At 39.2% G+C, this 21,370-nt stretch overlaps 2 protein-coding genes across 3 annotated transcripts; both read right to left on the minus strand.

The window, feature by feature from the left end:
* Positions 1-1,260: 1,260 nt before the first annotated feature.
* Positions 1,261-16,119, minus strand: LOC140271741 (solute carrier family 26 member 6-like). 2 transcript variants are annotated; one of them, XM_072367031.1, is made up of 18 exons: positions 15,754-16,117; positions 15,477-15,616; positions 14,744-14,854; positions 14,345-14,493; positions 13,800-13,964; positions 13,337-13,489; positions 11,705-11,787; positions 11,146-11,293; positions 9,484-9,597; positions 9,321-9,398; positions 9,038-9,133; positions 8,829-8,935; positions 8,064-8,133; positions 5,317-5,406; positions 5,046-5,207; positions 4,399-4,453; positions 3,894-4,018; positions 1,261-2,667 (listed from the first exon to the last, which is right to left on the minus strand). In XM_072367031.1, the coding sequence occupies exons 1-18, from the start codon at positions 15,891-15,893 to the stop codon at positions 2,638-2,640; spliced, it is 2,016 nt and encodes a 671-aa protein (XP_072223132.1). In that variant the 5' UTR covers positions 15,894-16,117; the 3' UTR covers positions 1,261-2,637. The 2 variants fall into 2 exon arrangements, with proteins under 2 accessions (XP_072223132.1, XP_072223131.1); XM_072367030.1 differs by lacking the exon at positions 1,261-2,667 and adding an exon at positions 2,674-2,774 and having other exon boundaries at positions 15,754-16,119.
* Positions 16,120-16,573: 454 nt separating this feature from the next.
* Positions 16,574-19,683, minus strand: LOC140271745 (uncharacterized). Its single transcript, XM_072367034.1, has 4 exons — positions 19,279-19,683; positions 18,434-18,492; positions 17,503-17,868; positions 16,574-17,006 (listed from the first exon to the last, which is right to left on the minus strand). Exons 2-4 carry the CDS (start codon positions 18,483-18,485, stop codon positions 16,789-16,791), a joined length of 636 nt encoding a protein of 211 aa, XP_072223135.1. The 5' UTR covers positions 18,486-18,492; positions 19,279-19,683; the 3' UTR covers positions 16,574-16,788.
* Positions 19,684-21,370: the final 1,687 nt, after the last annotated feature.

The raw sequence follows: 21,370 nt of genomic DNA on the forward strand, positions 1-21,370 counted from the left end.
GTCACAAGCATAAACACAATATGAATAGCTGCATTAAGACAATTATTGACATATGTTGTTGGGGACATGTGTAGAACTATGAAGAAACACTCCAACAATAGACAGCGAGACAGAAACTGACAAAAAAAAGTAGAGTGCTAAAACAATAGGTAGTTAATGAGATTTCAGAAGACAGCAATAAAGGAGTGAAACAAGAGAGAGGCCCACTGAACCATAAGAATGCAATAGACACCTTCGCACAGAACTTTCATTTTGGCCTTGACTCAGACAGATTCACATTCAGCGACTATGTCTCCACCTGTGTCACGCACTGCCACTAAGATTTTATGTGCTGTCATGCTCCCACACCAGATTTTGTCACAAAGCTGCTGGTCATCTTTTAAATTGGCGTGTTATGTTGCCGCTGCTGATTGTTTCTGTTGTTTCTTTTTTTGTCTGTTTGTTTTCTTGCACCCATCTTAAGTTAGTGTGATATCACTTGTGAGACTGAAACATATGTCACTGCTAGCAAATATGTTTATGCTAATGCTTTTGGCAGATGCTTTCATCCAAAGCGATTTACAAATGAAGATATAACATTATAGCTAACGTCATAGCTAGCAATAAGCTACATAGAAGGAAATTGACTAGCGGTCAGAGGTGACAGTGTGGAAATAGATAGTAGACATAAAGGGAAGTACAGAAATAGAATTGCAGTAGAGAACTTAGGGAAGTATAGGATAAGTGCTAAATATGCTGTCATTGGTGTGGGAAAATGATTCAGTTTAATTTATTTTCAAATCACACTTTGATTTTGAGTAACTTGCTGGTTAGCATTAAATGAATCAGATGGCTGTGCTGTCCATGTTCCAGTAGTTCATAGCGGTCCATAACAGTATGTATCATATGTGACAGAGTAGTTCATAAAAAAGAAAGAACTGAATGTGAACTGGTTCATTTTGCAACTGTGGACTATGTTCAAAGTTCATATAGACTAGAACGGAAACTAGCTTAATTCTTTAAGTGTTGTTACTTGAGAAAGGAGTTTATATATATGAAGGGCTTCAAACTCTTCTTTTTTAAAATACTTATCCTGAAGCAGATTTTTTAATGTGATTTAGTGGCAGAAAGTTTAAGATCTACATGTTTTGATCAATCCTTTTTGTCTTGATAATCTGTGGCTTGTGTAGGTGAAGCGTGTTCTCGCTCTTTCGAAACAGCCTTTACATTTTCAAGTTCTTTGAAGTCTTTCTTGCCCAGCTCTAATCAATGTTTAGAGCCATGACAATGTGCTGACGGTAACACGGCCTTATTTAAACTGCGAACTATGCTAATTTGACCTCTGCTCTTGCATTATCATTATTATGAAACAAGCAGCTAGTCCGTGATAACTACAGGGTTTATGAGACCAATAATAGGAAGGGAACAGTCATAACTCTGATTAATTTAATCAGTCACCAAACTCCTCTGCTTAGACTAAAAAAAAACATTTAGCAGTATTATCCTTTTCTATATGCATACCATTTATTCAGTCAGTGTTTCTTAATGTATAAATCTTTTCATTTCTAGACAACTTGCAAGGAGGAAAACATATATGTGACTAACAGAAATTTAAATAAAAACATGGAATAACATGAAAACATGGATTTTTTTTCTTTTTACACATAGTGCAACTGTTCATTTACTACAACATCGCATGTGTATCTAAATAATTGCTTTGTGGTTATTTGAAACTAAATTACACTGAAACAATATGAAACTACACACAACAAACTGTGGTGGCTGACTGATGATATGCAACAGATACGAGAATGCATTTACAGAATAATTAATATGAAATGATAATATCATTCTAAAAACTACACAAATAAAAGGCTGGATATGATTATAATTCAAGCTCATGAAAGACTGATCAACCAGAATCATTTTAAGGATTCACTAAAACCTCCAAACATGTTGACATAATTTTTATAACTGAAAAACTTTTTCTACAAATGTATACAATAATTATTATGAGTGGAATGATTTTAAGGAGCCAAATGACTTAATGTGCTTTAATGTTTGACTCAAAGAATCCATCAATCAAGAATTGAATACTATTCACACTGTCCCTGTCACTTACAGTAAAGCAACACTGTCACTGTCCATTTATCCAAAACATTCACAGTGAAGCCTAAAACAGGACAGATGGAGACTAATGACAATGAAAACAGCTTCAGTTAGAGCATGAACCTTTAAGAGTGCAGATATGTGTTTTGTAGTTTCTTGCTTAAACATTGAATGTAACATTCACAGTAATTATATGTGTGCATCAGGAATTAGACATAAAGGATGAAACTCTAACCTCCCAAGGGTTCTGGGTTTCAATCTTGTCTGGTAGAATTATAGCAGCTGAGACCAGTGCTGCCGGTCCCATAACTCACAGACTGAATCAAACTACTCTATGCTCAACTGCCTCTTAAATACTACATAACCTGATAGTCAATGATGGTACAAACTGAAGAACAGGTACTTTATTGTTTGGAAATATGTGAAAAGTACAGGCGCATAGAGTTTCTGCAGGGTGTTGATAGTTTTCTTTAAAAAAATCAAATGTGTGATATTTATAATGTGAAAATTATTTATCCTGCTATTTACATTTAAGGTCACTTTGTAGGTTCAACATTCACTTGTATCCATGTTGACTTCCTGTAAAGAGATTAAAAGAATTAGAGGAAAATATAATTTGTTTAAATCTTTTGCCACATCTCACTATGAACAGTTCGTAATGAAGGCTTTAAAAGAGTTCCCCACTTCTGAAATAGAGTTGAAAGAAAAGGATCAATTTCAATGAAGAAAAATAATCAGCTGTCCTTAAGATCACTGTCTATTCATAACACCGAGCTCTGTCTTTATATTTTCACTATACGATGCCCTCAAAAATACCACATTTAAAAAGGTATTGTATGTGATATGTAGCCTACATATCTTCCTGCTTACAGAGCTACACTCAATGCTCACACCTGAATAGGTAGTATAATGTCTACGGCATATGGACACAGCCCCATTAGTGTGGCAATCAACTGCTGAACCCAAGTTTCAAACAAGGACAGGACGTGGATCCAAGCAAATTCTTAAAAAATAAAACAGGAAGGGTTAAGGGTTAAGCTGAGACATCCAGTTCACGGTCGCAGGGGGTGGTGGAGCCTATCCCAGCAGCCACTGGGTGAGAGGTGTTGTACATCCTGGAAGGGTCCATCACAACGGACAAACAATAACGAATGCTCACACTCACTCCTAGGGCCAGTTAAAAGTCACCAATCAAACTAACATGCATGTGGGAGGAGGTCAGAGTACCCAGAGAACCCACGCATACATGGGGAGAACACATGAACTCCACAAAAAAAAAGGCTTCAACTGGAATTTGAACCAGGGACCCTCCTGCTGCGAGGCAACAGTGCTGTCCGCCACACCACTGTTAAAACAAACTGAAATATAAAACATAAATATAAATATAAAAATATATTTTTCTGTTTTTTGGTTCACATAATATTTCTTAATTTCTCTTGTACTGAAACCAACAGTTACCGTTATCGGGTCCAATATCAGCATTTACCCCCAGTCAGACAGAAGGTCTGTATACAGACCATCTTGTCCTAATACTGCTTACATAAATACTAGTGAGAGGCAGGTTCCAGCAGATTTTTTTAGTAGGTTAACGTTTTGGGAGCTCACTTCTTTATTATTGCAAACCATTAATTGTAGACTATATCTTTGAAGGATCTGTGGTCTTAGTACCACAGACCATCTTGAAAGCAACAAAATCCACCTCTTGAAATAGAATAAAGATCAAATTATCCATTCAAAAATGACATTTTTGTGATCATAAACTGTTATTTATAGTCAATTGAACTTGAAAGTAAGACAATGTTTACCTCCAGAGATGTGGGCAGAGTGCTGAGGCAGTGCTCAACAGCATGATGGACCGATGGAAAGAGACATGAGCTGGGCAGGCAGTGTGGAATACAACCCTGAGTCCGGAGCTGCGATAAAACTTTCTCTGTTGATGCAAAGAGATCGATGGGAATGCAAAGATTAACTTGATGCAGCTAGCTTGATTAATAAATGCACTGAACTAAGTCACTAGAAAAGAGCTGCCACGAGTGTTAAGTGTTATGATAATCTGAAAAGATAACACACATGATGGGAAATAACTATGAAAAATAGTGAGTACAGAAAGTAGAAGATGCAGAAAAGGTTGGTGGGAAACCAACCTGTAGAAATACTTGCAGAAAAATACTAAAAACACATGGTGTGTGTGTGTGTGTGTGTGCGCGCGCGTGGGTGTGCGTGTGTGCACGTGCGATTGACTGATAGTGTGAGAAAAAAGTAGACGAGCCCCACTGCTGGAGGTATACAAACAGGAAACATGAAACTGACCTGTGCACGCTGCCAGAAACACACTGACACCCTGTGTGTCCAAGTCCTCTACAACCTGACACAAACACACAAAAATACAAGTGAACATAACAGACATCATAAACATCTTATTTTCAAGCACGTGTTTACTTACTGAAAGTGATGAATGAATTTCTACTCTTTTTTTTATCAGTGAGGTCAAAGAGTAGGATATAAAAGAGCCATATCACTGTGATTGTCAGACACTGTGGGCGTGTGTGTGTAACCTCGAGGAGGTTTATCACACATACATAATCTTGCATGCAATTACAAGATGTCCTGTTTAGTCTAACAATGTCTTGCAAATGTATTTGATCAGCAGAAAAGAGCAAGAGTGAGCACTAAGAGTTTGATTAACATATAAACTTTTGGGTTCAGTGACTGGGATGTCATTAAAGAACCTGGAGAACCATCACTTGCTGCAGCCACATCCTCACTGTTTGAGAGGTTTAGCGCACATTCATCTTCAGCGAGTCATGAAGCAAAGCGTCATCAAAATGAAAATACATAAAACATAAAAAGATTAATAAGTTCTTAGATGGTTTGTGGTACTCTAGCCAGTCTTTAGCCAGAATGAAACATGAAAATGACATTTTTGCACCTAACTCTTGCCACTTCTCCTTCCTCACCTTGCAAAGTGCCATCATAGCCACAGAGTCCATGAACGTCACTGAGCTGAGATCCAGAACCAAGCAATAACAGTCTGTGTGCTTCTGTGCTGAAGAGGAGGTAATCGTGGAAGTTGTGGTATGGAGCTCAATGGGATTGTCCCTCTGACCATGACTCACTTTCTGGATGAAGTGAAAGGGGGGTGGGTGCATTAGATTTCAGTAGTCATGCAGATCAGCACACATTTCCATATAATGAAGTAACATAATGATTCAGTGTGTGTGATGCTACCTTTCTGATCTCAGTGCAGACTAATTCTGAGTTGGCAAAGTAAAGTGGACTGAGGCATGAGAGGATGGTAACTCCAGGGACTTGCTTTGCCTGTTAGAAATGACAGACATATGCATTTTAGCATTTTTTTTAAGCTTTTTTTCAAATAGTTCATAATCTGGCACAATAAAGGCACCCTGCGCACAAAGTCAGCAAAAGTCTGGTGCACAAACATTTGACTGTACCAGTGGTGGAAGCAGCATGGAGTATTTCCATTTTATGACACTTTAAACTTCCACTCCACCAAAATCACTACAACCTTCAAATCCCAGTTTGTCTGACAAACATTAAACTTGTGGTTTTCAACATTTCTTGCATCTGATATTTTTCATAAATCAGTGGGGGAAATTCTAAAGGGCATAATGAGAAAGGTGATGTGCATCAAATTCACTTTTATTTTGCTATTAGTTATACCGCTTTAAAAAAAGAAACTTTACTCTAAGCAGGTGTTAATGGAAATTACTGCCACTGTTTCCTAATTAATACTATATTATTAATTCATTTCGTAGAGTGGCCCGGCCACGGATACACAGCACCCTTTTAGTTAACTACTCATCTTCTATTTTGCGGAAGATCTGTGACAATAAAAAATGGAATAAATGCAATGAATTCTCTGAGGGGGATTTGTACAAAGACACCAACTGTAGACACCATCATTAATGCATGACAAAATGCACAGGGGGGAGCTGTGCAGCAGTCACCAGTTAAATAGACTGAGGACAGAATAAACTGAAGGGAACAGAGAGGGGCTGACAAGAACTCACTGATACCCTGAGCCCAGATACACTGCCTGCAGTGACAGTTTGGTGTTTTAATGTGAGACAGATGGCAGGTTTAATTTTTCACAGATTTATTTATTAAATTGTTTTTGCTGCATTATATTTGCACCATTTAGACTTGTTTATTAAGTTTATAAAAGTCTAACCTTCACAGGAGAATCTGGTGTTAGTCTTCATATTGGATTTCAGTGCTTTAATAACGTTTAATAATAGGGGTTACGGCCCCGTGATGAGCTGACCTCCTGTCCGGGTGTACCCAACATATTAGGTGATAGCAGCTGGAATAGACTCCAGTCCCCCTGCAACCGTAACAGGGATTAAACAGGTATAAGAAATTGATGGATGGATGAGTAATAGGTATTTTATATTTTATATTTAGTTTCCTGAGCTCAGTATATAGCAATGTATTGTTCCTGTGTCCAGTATAAACATATGATTTCACATGCGTTTCCATGATATGGCAAAAAAAAAGGAATTTCAGACTGATGGTGACATATTTTGGTACCATCAACACTGATGCTGGTGTGTTGATGTGCAGCTGTATTGCACATGCTATCATACAATCAGTATCAACAGTGCATTCGATATGTGGATACAAAACAAGCTGTAGAGAATTAATTATTGACCGTGTCTCACACTGATAACATTTTACATATGTTAGTCCACAGCCTGCAGTCAGCTTAGTTCATCAGGAGTCATGTAGTGTCAGTGTTATTCATCTCTTCCAATCAGTAATGCCTCAGCAGTGTTAGCTCTTTGCATATTAACAGCGTGAATGCAGTGATGAATTATTTAGTTTTTATATTCTCAATTTGAAACATCATTTGGGTATTATATTTTTCAGGCAGGCTTTGCTCTGTAGAGAGAATAACTTTCTTTAGAATCTGGTGTATTTTGTATTTTCAAGAAGGAAGATAGAATGAAGATAGAAGGAAGTCACAGTTGTAGGTCAGTTAAAGAGACAACAGCCTGTTTTCTGCAAAAGATTTTTTTTTTCTGGTGTTCAAATGACCACATATGCATCCCACTTGTCTGGAAAAGTTACTATTTCATGTTCTTTTGACATGTGTGTACAGCGTTTACATGCCTCAGGTACCAATTTTACTACTCTGGGTTGGCAGGATGGTGGATGGCACCAAATCAAGGGCTTTCACCTTGTAAAACTCTACCTTGAGAACTGCAATAAAGTACTCTTGTCCTGTTGTTTTACCTAAGATGCCACTGTTTCACTCTGCGAGAGGTCCTGTCACAGCTGTTTTTTCCTTCTATTCTTTAAAGTATTCTGTGGTATAACGTATGTGCCAAAGCCTCATCGTTATCGTGATAAAAATTGATTTGGTAATCATAAATTGGTTATGGGTAGAAAGATAAAAAGATGTTTGGAACAAATACTCCCTGGATAGAGTTTGGGGAAAAATACATGCCCTGGTGTTAATATCAGCCCACTTGAGGGGAAAAAAAGGGCATATATGTATGGAACCACGTGGAGATCACCTTAAGAGACTGATTGTGGCGCTGAAAATGAAGGGAGGCTGATGGAGAAGGAAAACCATTTTACTTAGATATGAGCTTAGATACAACTCTGCATGCTTTACTGGATCCAGCTGAGAAGCTGGAAACAAAAAAACAACAACACTGCTTCTAATTGAAAACTTGCCTTTAAAATGTGAAAAGTAGCTGCATTTTTAGATCAGGATTTTGTTCAATTCTTATGTTACAGCTGTTTAGGAAGGATTTCACACCCACAACAGTGACACATCTAAAGTTCTGTCAAATTAATGAACACTTACAGGGATAAAGGGATAAACCAGTAAGGCACATCAAGACCTCTTTCTTGGATTTTACCTTCATGTTGACTTCATTAGCGCCATTGCTCAATCAATTCAAAATTTGCCAAAAACAAATTTTTGTGGGAGAGATCAGGTTTACCTCAAGGTAGACTCTCACATCTTTGTAACAGTCTGTCTCAGGAATATGACCCAGAACCATCGTGGAGGAGCTGGAGGATGAGCGGGAGATGAAAGACAGAGGAAACTCAGAGGGAAATATTAATGAACAGGCAAGTTAAAAGAGAAGAAAAGAGAACAACAGAAGCAAATACAAAACTATTAGAATGTATGAAAAAATGCGAAGAAGGACTTTGAGGATGATCCTATAAAACACACATGGATATGTGTAATTATCGGTTTCAATTAAAATCATAAAACAACAACAAACCTACATTCTTACCCCTAATTTAACTTAAAAATGCTTCAAAAAAGAAAATGTAAAGAAACATAACTAGTGATTATTGAGGAGTATAATAAAAGGATGCATTTATACATCTTTATACCGTTACTAAACAAAATTAGATACTCAGAACGAGATAACTACTTAAAGAAATGAGAACGTAGATGATGCGTGTTGACCTCAAACTGAGAAGTTACAAATAAAACCTGTTTTCTTTTTCTTGCTCTATGAGCTTTGCGAGGGAGCTTTGCGAGGGAGTTTTGCTCAGCGATAATGATAAGTGGGTTGTGTGTTGATATATATAGGATAGGAAGATATCTGTCCTATAAAGCAAATCACGATGTCAAGCTCAATAAATTTAAAATAGGGAGTCAGTTTTGGGAGAGGTTGCCTATATTTGCCTCAATCTGAATGTGTTTGGTGGAAAATGATCCATGTAAGGTCTGTAGGATTATAGATACTGACTGTTGTGTCCTGTAGATAAGTGTGAGCAAAGAAAAGACAAAAGCCACAGCCAGACCCAGGTCCAGGTTAAAGATGAGGGTGGAAATCAGTGACGTTACCCACACCAGCTGAGGGGAAGGAGGGGAAGAGAACATATAGGATAAGTAAAGGAACATCTTTGTAACTGATCTTATGCAATAGGCTCAGATTGTTATGTCTGTGTGGCCCACCAAGTCTAGTCTGTCACATTTCCAGAGCAGACACACATCTCTGAACTGAGCCAGTATCCCCTGCAGGTTCACCACGATGATAACAGCCAGCACTGCCTGGTACACACAGAAATCCCAGCTGGAATGAGCTGCTCTTTTTTTAACATCTTCACTGATTTGATCTGCATTTCATAGTAATGGTTTATGGAAAACTGCAGCCAATAACTTACAACTTAACAACTTAATGATCATAAAGTAATGTGTCTCACGTTTTAATGTTAATGCTTTCTTACAGTCACTTTACCTTTGGCAGCTGCTCAAAAAGATGACCGATCTTCAACAATATGGTCAGAATCATCAGGGCTGATACCAGACCTGCCACCTAAGAAGAGACAACACTGCTTTCACAGTGATCATAGATGAAAGTGATCTGGGGTCTTGACGTCCTTTGGAAGAGATTACAGTACCTGTGATTTGACACCGATACTATCCTGGACCATACTGCGAGAAAAGGAGCAGCTGACGGCAAAGCACTGGAACATTCCTCCGATGGTGTTGCACAGCCCCAAAGCCAAAAGATCCTGAGGCAGACAGACAGCTGAGGCCGCAGCACAACGTTCAGTTCACTTCAGTTTATCTTTACAGTGCCATTTTATAAACTGGGGGTACTTTAAACAGAGAGTAAACAATATCAATATAGATCCAATCGAATACAATCATAATCAGATTCAATATAATCCAATTCTATCCAATTCAGCCAAGTTCGTTAAAGATGTATTCACAGAATGTCAGTTCATAGAAAATAGCCTAGCTAAAGAAAGCAACAGATTGCATCAAATCTTCTGTTGGATTCAGTCCCCGTCCTGAGCTCGCAGGGACCGGTGAGCAACAGTGGAGGGGAAGAACTCCTTTTTACCAGGAAAATACTTCCAGCAGAACTACAGTCAGGAAGAGCAGCCATCTGCCTCAACCAGGTGGGGTGAGAGTATTCAGAGAACTTAGCAGGTTTTTATCATGGACACGACCCCCGTCACTCATCTCTGTTCATCTAAAAGACAACTTTAGTTTCATCATTGAGGATAATCCCTTTCTGATTTTAGAATCCAGTTTGAAGGATATAAAGGGATCTATTAGCAGAGATTGAGAGTAACATTGATAACTACAGTATGTCTTCATTTATAATGGGTTAAAAATGCTTTGACTCCCATCAAACCTGGTTGAACTCAAATGATTTTGCCAAGAACAATGGGAGAAATATCTGGAGGGAAGCATGTAGGATCTTCACCAAAAGATTATGTAAATGAGATATTTGAGTAATTTTTTCTTCTAATTAACCGTCATGTCTTTGTGAATTGTCATTGTTTACAGATTGATGAGGAAAAAAAATGTACTGAATCAATTTTAGGATGTGCATGAAACAAAACAATAGAAAAATCTGAAAGTCTTTGAGAATTTTATGTCAGAAATTAATGTTCAGACTGAAAGCTAGATTTTATCATGAAGAACAAAAGCAAGTAGTACAAGTTGTTCTACACGCTTGGCATATGAAAGTGGGTTACTAGTAATGTATTAGGGAGCCTGAGCCTTCAGCTTGACCATATAAACAAACAACTAATAATGTATCGCTAATGTGAGATGAAGCTTGTTCCTAAATGCCAGCTCTTATGAATCCCACCCCACATGCTGACTGATGAAGACAACTGTGACTGAAAATCTCTGAGCTATATCAGGCTGCAGCACTTCACAACGAGGCCACAAATTAAAGTCTGCAGAAACTGGATCAAAGGCAGACCCACTTGAAATGTCAAGGCTTTGCATCAGTTGAAGTCTGTCCTTTTTCTTATTTTTGAACTCTGTGTTTTTCAGGTTCATTAACTGAGTCAGTGATGAAAAAGAGCAGCAAAAAATAACAAGGGTCGCCTTAAATTCCATTTGGCTGTGGCAATGGTTTCATAAGAAGAAATCATTCATGCTATAGTCACTTTCTTTGACATAATTTCACATAATGGCTTCAAAGATGTCTCATATTTTCCTCTTTCATTTATCTATCTATCTATTTATTAGCTTGCAAAAGATTGAAAACAAAGTCAAATCTCCGAAAATAAGCGCTACAAATATAGCGAGTGTACCTGACTGGAGTCCACCTGGTAGCCATGTTTGTGGGCGAACACTGAGCCCATGGCTGAGAGGAAACTGAAGCCAACCAAAGCTACAGACAGAGCTGGAATAAACAGCTCTCTGAACTTAGACAGAGAGGGAAGGACCGGGGGAGATAGGCTGAGAAGAAAAGGAGGAAGAATAAGAAAAGGGACTAATTGAAACACTATCTCACTATTATTTGTGCAAAGAAAACAAGTATTGCATTTAATAAAATAAAGAGGTATGGCTACCAGCGGAGAAATCTCATGAATTGCTCATTCTTTTAATATTATCAGGTCTATTTGGTCTATGGTTCTTTTACTTTTTGAGAGCAGTAAAAAGGAGGTTACAGTGTAATACGGATGGAGAGGAAAGAGCTTTTTTTTTAAATCTTAATTGTCAATATTTTGTCCAATTTGATACTTCAAATATCTAAAATGCTGCAGTAAGCCTGATTCTATCATGAATGTAAAAGATATGTTGGCTGACTGAGTAAAAACTCCTTGTGGAATAACAAAGCATGACAGAGAATAACCCAGTTCTACTGACCCACTGGGTATGTGTCCCACCACCTGGACTCTGTGCTGTCCAGCCAGATCCATCTGCACTGACAGGATGGTGCCCAGGATGATCTGTGGGTGAAAAACAATGGATATGACATTTTCTGCACAGGCTGTTCAGCTTGGAAAAGACGAATATCAGCCATTCAGCATCCAAATATCAGATAAATTGGTTTGCTCACACATACTGTATCTACAAGGACAAATAACAGACACATTATCATACAGATATTAATGAATATGAATTACTCGTCAGATTTATAGCAAACAGTGGCAGCTTGAATCCATTTCCTCCATTACATGTAGGTCTTTAAATAGATTGTTTGAGCCTTAAAGAAGGAGTTCAAAGATTACCTATCTGATGCCTAAAGTTTGCAGGTATTTAACTTTGGTTTTGTGACCAATATGTATTAAGTTTACTTTTTGTATTAAGCTACTTCCTTGCTGTGAACTGTAAATAAAAATGTAAATATATTTCCAATGATTTAAAGGACTTGCCCTGTATTCTTTCGACTATGTTTGACTAAAATAGGATGAGAAGTACAAGTCATAAGATTAAGAATAATATAGACAACATAGACCTAATTGTCATCAGCACAACTAAGAAGTTCGGAAGACAGAAAGATGATTAATCAGAAACCAGGTGCAGGCATTTGTTGTACGTGGGGAATTGTGGTTTCAAATATAAAAACAGAGTATTATATAATTATGAGTCACTCATCAGTTCATCACAGTGGCATCTGTCCATCTGGATGCATCTTATGGACATGAGTCTCCTGAGTGTGTGTGTGTGTATGTGTGTATGTGTGTGTGTGTGTGTGTGTGTGTGTGTAGTCTTGGTTTTCTACACTCATGCAGTCCACCGCTTTGTAGGGACCACTATGATCAAAAGCAGTTCAAAGTAAGCTATTCGCTACCCGAATACAAGCCCATGGGGTTGTTTGCTCATGCAGGCCAAAACAATGTAATAAATCGACTAATGGAAGAATATGTGATCTCTTGTAGTCATACAAGCAACAGCATGGGAGTTGTAAAAAAATGGCGTCCGTAAAGATGACGATCACGTTGTAAAGAGATTGCACTTTAACCCTAACCATGGTCATATTAAAACACAAACCAAGTGATGTTATAGCTTAAATCTACAAAAGTGAGAAAAGACTTGTCTTGTTTGTAACTGAACATAACTTGGAGGTGAAACAGTTGTCAGATGTTATGAGATTTCAACTCATGGCTCACGATTAAATCACACCAAAGCTAAATCGTGGCATCTGACAGCCCCACCCTACCAACTTTTGTGGCTTGTTAAAAGGAAATAATTGAGAATGACATTTGTGGTAATATGGAAACATTCATATAAGTTGTCCTTCCTACCTGCTGCGTGGGGGGGCATACTTTAGAAGATGCCATTATGGGTTTTTTTTTTAAGGGTATGAACAAACTACTTATATGGTCATTAGATTGGAAGGCTTGCTGTTTTGATGGTCAGAGTTAGGGAAAGAGGGAAAGGAATGTTGGATGTCTCTAGCAAAACCTCTCAGTGATAGAGTCTGAAGAATGTGTGTGTGTGTGTGTGTGTGTGTGTGTGTGTGTGTGTGTGTGTGTGTGTGTGTGCATGTGTCACCAGTAAAAGTTCCCAGGGAATGGCAACAGGCAACTTGTTCTTGAAGCGATCATTCAGCATCTTGCCTCCGATGAGCATCACCATTGAAACCAAAGAGACTAACAGAGCTCCTGGTACAGCATTTGTAACTGCATACAGAACATCCTTTAAAGTCTGAGGAAGACACACACAACAATTAAACATTTTCTATTTTTTTCTTATAAATCATATTGCTCAGTGACACTGGACACAAATCCTGTCCTGAAAGTGTAGAGATAACAAGCTGCATTCTTGGAGGAATGGATGGCCAACCTTAAATGTGCCGTATGTAGTATCAACTATGTACAAAGTGCCAAGACTTTCCATAACTATGTCCGAAAAAAACAAAAAGCAATACAGTGAGCAGGTCAGGAGTCTTTCAACGGCTCTGAAGATTGCTGAAAATAGCATGTGTGCGTGACAGTACCAGAGTGTTTCAACTGACCCAAGCTGAAGCCATTAATCCAGTGTGTCTCTGTGCTGGTATTCCAGTCATCAGTGGAAGCTGCAGGATGATCACATGCAGACCTGCTGCTGTAGTGTAGCCTCTTATTACAGGATCAGACAACCAGCGGCACACACCGCCTCCTTGCAGCAGGTAAAGCATGAGCTAACACAAACACAAGAAGTAAAGAACTCCTTAACTCACTGTTGAGCTTGAAGAAAGACTGTTTACGGTCACTGAATAATCCTCTAACCTTACAAAGAATAAAGAATACAGTGACTGTTTCATAGATAAAATAGCATCCAAAATTAAGGGAAGAACTACCCCTTTACCTGCTTGTCAGTGTAAACTGTCATATTTCCCAGAGCTCAATTAAATACTATGATATAGTACAGAATTGTATTTATATTATAACTTCCACTACCCTTTATTTAGATTTTATAGTTAAAAGTGTTGAACCAGTTTTGTAATGTAACCATAGGTTAAAGGTCAGTTGCATGGCAGTGAGTGTGAGGATGCTGTTTGCTTTTGTTTTGTGTGTGCACCTGTATGAGGCCACAAAGGAAGGTGAGTTGTACAGCCATGTTCACTTTGGCAGCTTCCACAGCAAGCTGACTCTCTTCATCACTGTTGCTAGGCAACTCCACGTCAGCTGTCACAGACCCAATCATGATGGCCAGGACGGCGAAAGTACCTGTCACACATGAGCACACATGAGCACAGACACAAAAAAAAATTACTGAATTGAAGTGCTTTACTCACTGCTGGACTTTTTGCTTTCAGTATTGCTTTGCTAAACAGAACTATACATTTAAAGTAAAACAAATCGGTAACAGAACACATTTTTCAAATGAATCAAATTTGAGGTGATTTTTTGTATTTCAGCGGAGCCCCTCAACAAGTGAGGGGTGGGGGGATCCAGGCAAATGAAACTAGGTAGTCACCGATGGAGAGGTGTCTGGAAGTGCCAAAGATAAAGTAGATGATTAGAGGATAAAGAGACGTGTAGAGTCCAAACACTGGAGGGATTCCTACCAACATGGCATTGGCCATTCCTGGAAAAAAAGAAGAAAGGAGGATATCAAAGTCATGTTTTGAATAAAGAGAAGTGCATAATCCTTATTAGAAATCAAAATGTATCAAGAAAACCCATAATGTTTCTTAAAGCCATTTACTTCTCAGAGGTTTTAGCTTTCAGGCAGTTCAAAGACTAAGAGATCTTGAAAAAAAAGCTCAAATTCTGAGAGACACCAGATATCTAAAGGTCAGGTACATGTTTCTAAAGCAGTGTGAGATCCTGATCATTGATCTGAGCCTCATTCATTAACATAGGAAGAGAGAGAGATCAATACAAAGAACACATAAAATACTCTCTCATTATCATTGAAAATCCCACTGTTAGCTTATGTGGTGGTAGTTGTGCTTTGTTTTGAAACAGGAAGTAAAAAAACAGTGCCAATCGCTTACATTCACATGACTTTGTCAGACCATTTGTACTACATTTTATTTGTGGTTTTATGGATACGGTTTGTAAAATTCCTATTTTCTTAAATTATATTTTTGTTGTCATGGTCTCTTTTTAAAAAAGAGTTGACATTTTAAAATTTCAACATCAATTCTTGTTGCAAAGCCTTTTTAGACTCTTTATGTGTCTGTTATTGGTTGCTTTATCCTCACCCTGTGGTAGGTGCATGATCCCAACACTGATTCCAGATACCACATCTCCAGCAGCGTTTTTTCTGATGGAGTAGTGAGGCAGCCATGACAGGACAGGAAAAAGGCCCAGCAGGAAGCTCTTCATCCTGGAACCAGAACACCTAGAGGAACATGATCACAGGCTTTCAGGCTACTGAACCTCAAAGACCTTCAATCGTCTGTTTACTCAAAAGTTGGGCTGAGGACCCATACTCACAATGTAGAGAGCACAGAATACTAAACCTAGCCTTTAACTCACCAACATTGCGCCTTCAACCTTTCCAACAATGACAGGGACTTCTTTTCTACCCTCTGGCCTAGAACATCCAGCTGTGCCTCATCCAGGGCGAAATAATTCTGCTTGCAGTGCAGTCGGTTGTTTGGCTTTACGCTGTCCATCTGAACTCCCTCCAAAGGATAACTGGAAGTACTCTAGAGTTTAACTTTGCTCTTGTTTGAACAATGGGTATTTGTTTGCTGAGTCTTACTGGCTTATCTGTATGTGTGTGCAGAAAATTACAGGGCAAAGAAAAACATGAGAAACCTTGTAGTTAACGAAAACAAACCAAAGCATCGAGAGAGAGAGGCCTAATGTCTATCCGTAAGAAGCCAGACCAGTACAAAAACTTCACATGAGAGACAGAGAGAGCGTACATGCCTGTGGTCAATAAACCCCAACCAAAGAAGCTCTCACACGTGAATCAGGGAAGGTGGAGAACAGCCTTGAACTATGCACATTGCAGTCAGTTTACAGCCCCTTTCTCCTCCCCTTGACCGCCCCATTCAGTGCCTCTGAATGCCTCCATTATCCCAGCTCAGCTTTCAGAGATGTGCGTGTGTGTGTGAGTGAGTGAGTGAAAGAGACACTAGGAGACGAAATGATAAATTAGTTTGAAAAAGTTTGAAACTGTTTCAATACATTCCACTGTTTAGAAAAAAAAAAACATGATTTAATAGTCCTTTTAACTTAGTCAGTAAGGAATTGGGCTTTTTTTAAATAGCAGCAATTTATTAAAAGAATTAAACAATAGATGCCAGATCCCCAAGGCATTAAAATAATCCATCATTACCCCATTTTGCCATCACAAAATCCAAGAAAAACATGTCAGACACCCACATCATTTTCAAAGGGTAAAAGCCAAACTATAACACTTCAACAGTGATACACACGGAACAGAAAGTTAAAGCAGCCTCATTTATACAATAGATGATAAACAAACTTCACTCACTGCACATCTTTATTTCACAATGAGGCTGTCTATAAATGTTAGATGCTGCACCAATTAAGCAGTCCTCAGTAGTGGATCTGTTTCAAAAGCAGTAGGAGGTTTCTGACACGTTCGGCACGACAGCGAGGAGACTGGTGCAGCGGCAGCTCAAAGAAGGAGAAAGTGAAGCTTCGAGAGAAGCTGAGGTTGGTGATGGGACGCAGAGGTGGGAGACGGGGGGGGCGAGGAACCCGACGCTGTGGTAACACTCTCCTCCTCATGCGCAGCCCTTTGCTCACTCCACCTACAATCGGAAAGATGACAGAAAATGTTTTGGTTAAAGTGAGACACTTATTCGCTAAAACACAGATGTTGAAAGGCCCTACGTGTATGACCAGCTGGCGGGATTTCCACTTGCATGATCAGACCTCATCTCAGGAGTGGGTGATCATGCAGATAATTTCTTGAGCTTGTAGACTTGACTCTGTAGTCCCACGATAATGCTTGCTGGTTCAGTGGAATAGCTCACTGGGTAATCAATGGAAATGGGACCAACGTTGGCTTTCTAGTTTTAATCATTTAGAATGTCTGCAGTGAAAAAGGTCTCTTTTAATCATATCCTCACCCAACTTCAAGAACACTGAGAATAACTGAAAACATCTGTGTGTGTGTAATCTACGTGTGTGTCATCCGTCTGAGAGAAACAAAAAAATCAAACGACTGCTTCAATAAAGGAAAGTAAAGGACTCGACACACTTGGTCACATGATTAGGCACCTTAAGCACTAATTTCAGTCATACCTGCATTGCTCTGAGGGACCATCAGGGGTGGAGACGGCCTTTCAGAGTTAAAACTTGAACATGAACTGCCTTCATCTTCCTCGTGGTTCCTGTGACAAGGGGTGGAAGGCGTTGGCCTCGGAGCAGGAGGGGGTGGAGGTAGAGGTGGAGGTGGAGGAGGTCGTGGAGGAAGTGTTGGAGGTATAGCGGTAAAGGAGGATTCATAAATAGCCAATCCTCCCCAGGGCGTCATGGTGGTGTCTGAGAGGAGGAAGGAAGATGGTCCTGGGTGAGGATGAGAGGAGGATGTCTGCTGCTGCTGGTTATGATTTCTGCGACTGGCCTGGTGAGTGCGCTGCAAAGCAGGGGAAGGGTACGATGGCTTTGCTGTATAGTTTTTTAAAAAAAGAAAAGATGAGAAAAGACAGATTTTAAGAAAACTGTTATTCAAAGTCACGGTGCGCTATGAAGAGATTACTTTTCTCAGTTTATGCTGTGGCCAGTTTCAACCAGTAACATGACATATGGGGAATCTGGGTGCTGGAGGCGCGCTGCAGACAGGATGCATTTCAGGTGGGGCCTATTTTTCCTGCCCTAGGTAAGTGTCAGGGAAGGAGTTTGCAACAAAGTGCGCTGTACAAACATTTGTTAGTCATCTTTATTACATCATATTAGCTACAATACACCTTTCACTGGTTTGGGTGTGTTGGCAACAAGTCAAAGAAATTAAAAATACAGTTTACTTGACGTAACTTAGTGATTGATGGTGATAATGAATGATTTTTAGATCCTCTCAGCAGCTGCATGTTACTGTGTTACAGTTGAGCAACTATCTTGCCTTTGCTTTGTGAGTCACATAAACAGCAGATTACACAAAACTGTGAGTATTTTGAGAGATTTACCTAAAGCAGTACGAGCTGGTAAAAGAAAAGAATGTGTAATAGTCGATTACCTGACGTTTTGCTCCCAGATGAACCGATGAAGGGAAGTCGCTCACGAGACATCACCAATCTGAGAGCCAGGCAGCAAAAATCAGCATCACTATTTTGCGATTGAAAATAATAGCTGGCTTGCTATGTCTCTATCAGCATGTATGCAGTGGAAAGGAACAATTCAGACCATTACAGATGTGTATTTTCACCAAAGATGAGACCTGGTGGAGCTGCAGTACTTTCTTTGTTATTAACAAGAATTGTAGATTAGCTTTAGATACCTGTCTTTCTCTTTGGAAGTCCCTTCATTGTGGGAGAGAATGCCTATAATTTTGGTACAAACTCCGTGTTTCCAGAGGAGGAATCCTACTCGTTCTTGCCCTGAGGCTGACATCGTTTGATTTGAATAAACTAATTATACTGTATGATTCTTTCATTTATGATTATGCACCGTCTGATTATGGTTTTTACTTGTCCAATTGTTGTTTGGAACTATTCAAATGGCCTCTGCTGTTGTGCAATTACATGCCTTGTTTCAGATTCAGAGTGTCTATGCATGACATTTTGTGCTGTGGCTGAGTTGCAGATATTTCAGCGTATGTAAGCCTTGCTCAAGACAGCTTTTGGCTTGGTTCCAAATGCAACATTTTGTTTATCTGTGAGTGACAGCTGGAAATGCCAAATGAGCAATGGTCACTATCTAAATTTAAGCAAAACACTCTGATAAGGAAGAAAATACAAGAAAAATCTAAGGAAAATTTAAATTTAAAGAAAGCTGACATTTCAGACTGATTATGGGTAAGGTAAAAGGCAGAAAATAAACACAATCAGAAGCAGTGACAGAACACTTCGAATGTGTGTATACCTCTTTGATAGATGTAAAATGCCACTTCTTCTGCGCTTTGACAGCTGCACTCTTATATATTGCTCTCCTGGGTGATGCAGAACATCCTTCAGACAGACACTCACTCCAGTTGTCAAGAAGATGCTGGGAAAATATCCCCACTGGCACCTCCTCTCTACAGATGGTGATGATATCTCAGTTTGAATTCCATGGATTCCAAGTTATTTCCTCTCCCCACCCAGACTGCAGGTGACTACGCAGCACAGCCTCGTCTTACACCATAATTTAGAACAAGCACACATCAAGGTACAGGAAAGTGTCTTTCTCTCTGCGTCTCATCCAAAACTCAGCAGTCTGTCCTTAATTTTCTCTACTTTTTCCTTCTTCAGTGACTTCAAAAATCAGCAGCATGCCTTCACCACGTCTATCTCCCTTCTCACTACCTTCACCTTTATCTTGTCAGCACTGTTCAGCTCTGCCTCCTTCATGTTCTACCCTTAGCAAATGATAGTGGTGGGTGCAAAGGACGCCAAGGGAAATAAGATCCTAGAAGCATTCATCCCTTTCACTGCCCCCCCCCCTGCTTTTACAACCACTTTGTCCCAATTCCCCTTCACTCAAACTCTCCTTCCCCCCTCTCATCTTCCATTGTGAGCAGCAGGTAGTGAGATGGATGCTTGACAAAAAGTAATGTGAGATGAGAGTAAAATATTAAAATATTTATGGATACCTACAGTCGGTCCCTTCATGAGCTCCAAAGTCCACCTCACACACACACAAGCACTGGTATGCAAACATTTATGCGCCCCTAAACTTTTTTCATTACTTGGAGCCAAATGAGTAACATTTATAAATGGTGGGAATCTAAAAGACAAATTTCTTATATACCTAAAAATAAAAAAATAAAAAACTAACTCGGCAAAATCTTACACACATAGTTTTTTTTTAGGATGTGTGTTCAGAACCTTTCAGAACTTGCTAAATCCACTCTTGCTCCCATTATCTAAACATCTCCTGTGCCACTGGCTGCAGCACAAGTCCAAAGCATGAATGATAGACCCCAATTTTCAATGAGGGGTTCCCCTCATTCAGTGTCCCTCTGTTGTGTGTTAATGTCATCGTTGCACAGGATTGGTCTCCAAAACGCTTCAGGCTTGCTTAAATGCCCATCAACAAATTTCTGAAGCTAAACTTTGTGTTTAGGACTCTTGATGAAATGTTCGTAAACCATTTTCTATTCATCATTCTTCATGGAGAAAATTGCAATTTAAAAACAATGTACATTCGTCTTATGGCTTCCATCTGCTTTGTCGATTGTCACGTGAATTTTCAATGTGCCAGGCTACTGCTTAGTCAGAAGGAGCTCATGTTTGATAGTTGCTGGGGAAAAGTTATATGAATCAGAGCTTTTTTTTTTTTTTTTTTTTTGGCATCATCTGACTTTTTCTAACAATGAATGATAACAATAGTCCATAGTCCTTACAGGGTAATCAAGCTCTGAAACCTTAGTGAAAGGTGTCTGAGAGCTCAAATTTCTTAACTTTTACTTTAGCTTTGAACAAAGAAAATATTTTTTGCAGTTGCATATACTGCATTGACTTACATTTATTTTGTGGAGACTTAAACGGATACTTCAAGCTGCCCTCAACACAGACCACATAATGTCACAGAATTAATAAGTTTATGTCCCAACGACTGGAGCAAAACAACGATGCACACTCTTTATATGACATCCACAGTAAAGTCCAGGCGACTGTGAATCAGCAAATGGTTACATGCACACTTACATCTACAAGTAATAACTAATGTGATGGGCATGTACTTCCTGCAAGGCGTCATCTGCCACAGCTGCATGTCCACTCCAGTGAGACACACATGGAATATGTAAATAGAAGTCCACAGAGTCTATATCAACCCAACATGTGATGCAGCCTCAGCATTTCTTATCATAGCAGACTTGTCTTCTTGGGTGCTAAATTAGATGCACAAATTGTGGAGGCTGAACAACAGCAAGAGTAGGCATGGCTGCGTGAACTTCAGCTAAAACACTCACTCCAAATTAACACTCGTATTCATGTGCTTTTAAGGAACAGTCGTGTTTGTTTTGGCATGT

This window comes from Leuresthes tenuis, unplaced genomic scaffold (assembly GCF_036924035.1).
Source record: "Leuresthes tenuis unplaced genomic scaffold, fLeuTen1.0.hap1 SCAF_16, whole genome shotgun sequence".
Classification (NCBI taxonomy): Eukaryota; Metazoa; Chordata; class Actinopteri; order Atheriniformes; family Atherinopsidae; genus Leuresthes; species Leuresthes tenuis.

Bases quoted from the DNA above. Each gene is read 5' to 3' on its own strand.
- LOC140271745 (XM_072367034.1), bottom strand. From the start codon at position 18,485: ATGTCTCGTGAGCGACTTCCCTTCATCGGTTCATCTGGGAGCAAAACG. The intron at 17,869-18,433 runs GTAATCGACTAT...AAAACTATACAG, and splicing joins ATCTGGGAGCAAAACGTCAG to CAAAGCCATCGTACCCTTCC. The intron at 17,007-17,502 runs GTATGACTGAAA...TTCCGATTGTAG, and splicing joins GGTCCCTCAGAGCAATGCAG to GTGGAGTGAGCAAAGGGCTG.
- LOC140271741 (XM_072367030.1), bottom strand. From the start codon at position 15,893: ATGGACAGCGTAAAGCCAAACAACCGACTGCACTGCAAGCAGAATTAT. The intron at 14,494-14,743 runs GTGACTACCTAG...CATGTGTGACAG, and splicing joins TTCCAGACACCTCTCCATCG to GTACTTTCGCCGTCCTGGCC. The intron at 9,134-9,320 runs GTAAAGTGACTG...TGTGTGTACCAG, and splicing joins TTTTTGAGCAGCTGCCAAAG to GCAGTGCTGGCTGTTATCAT.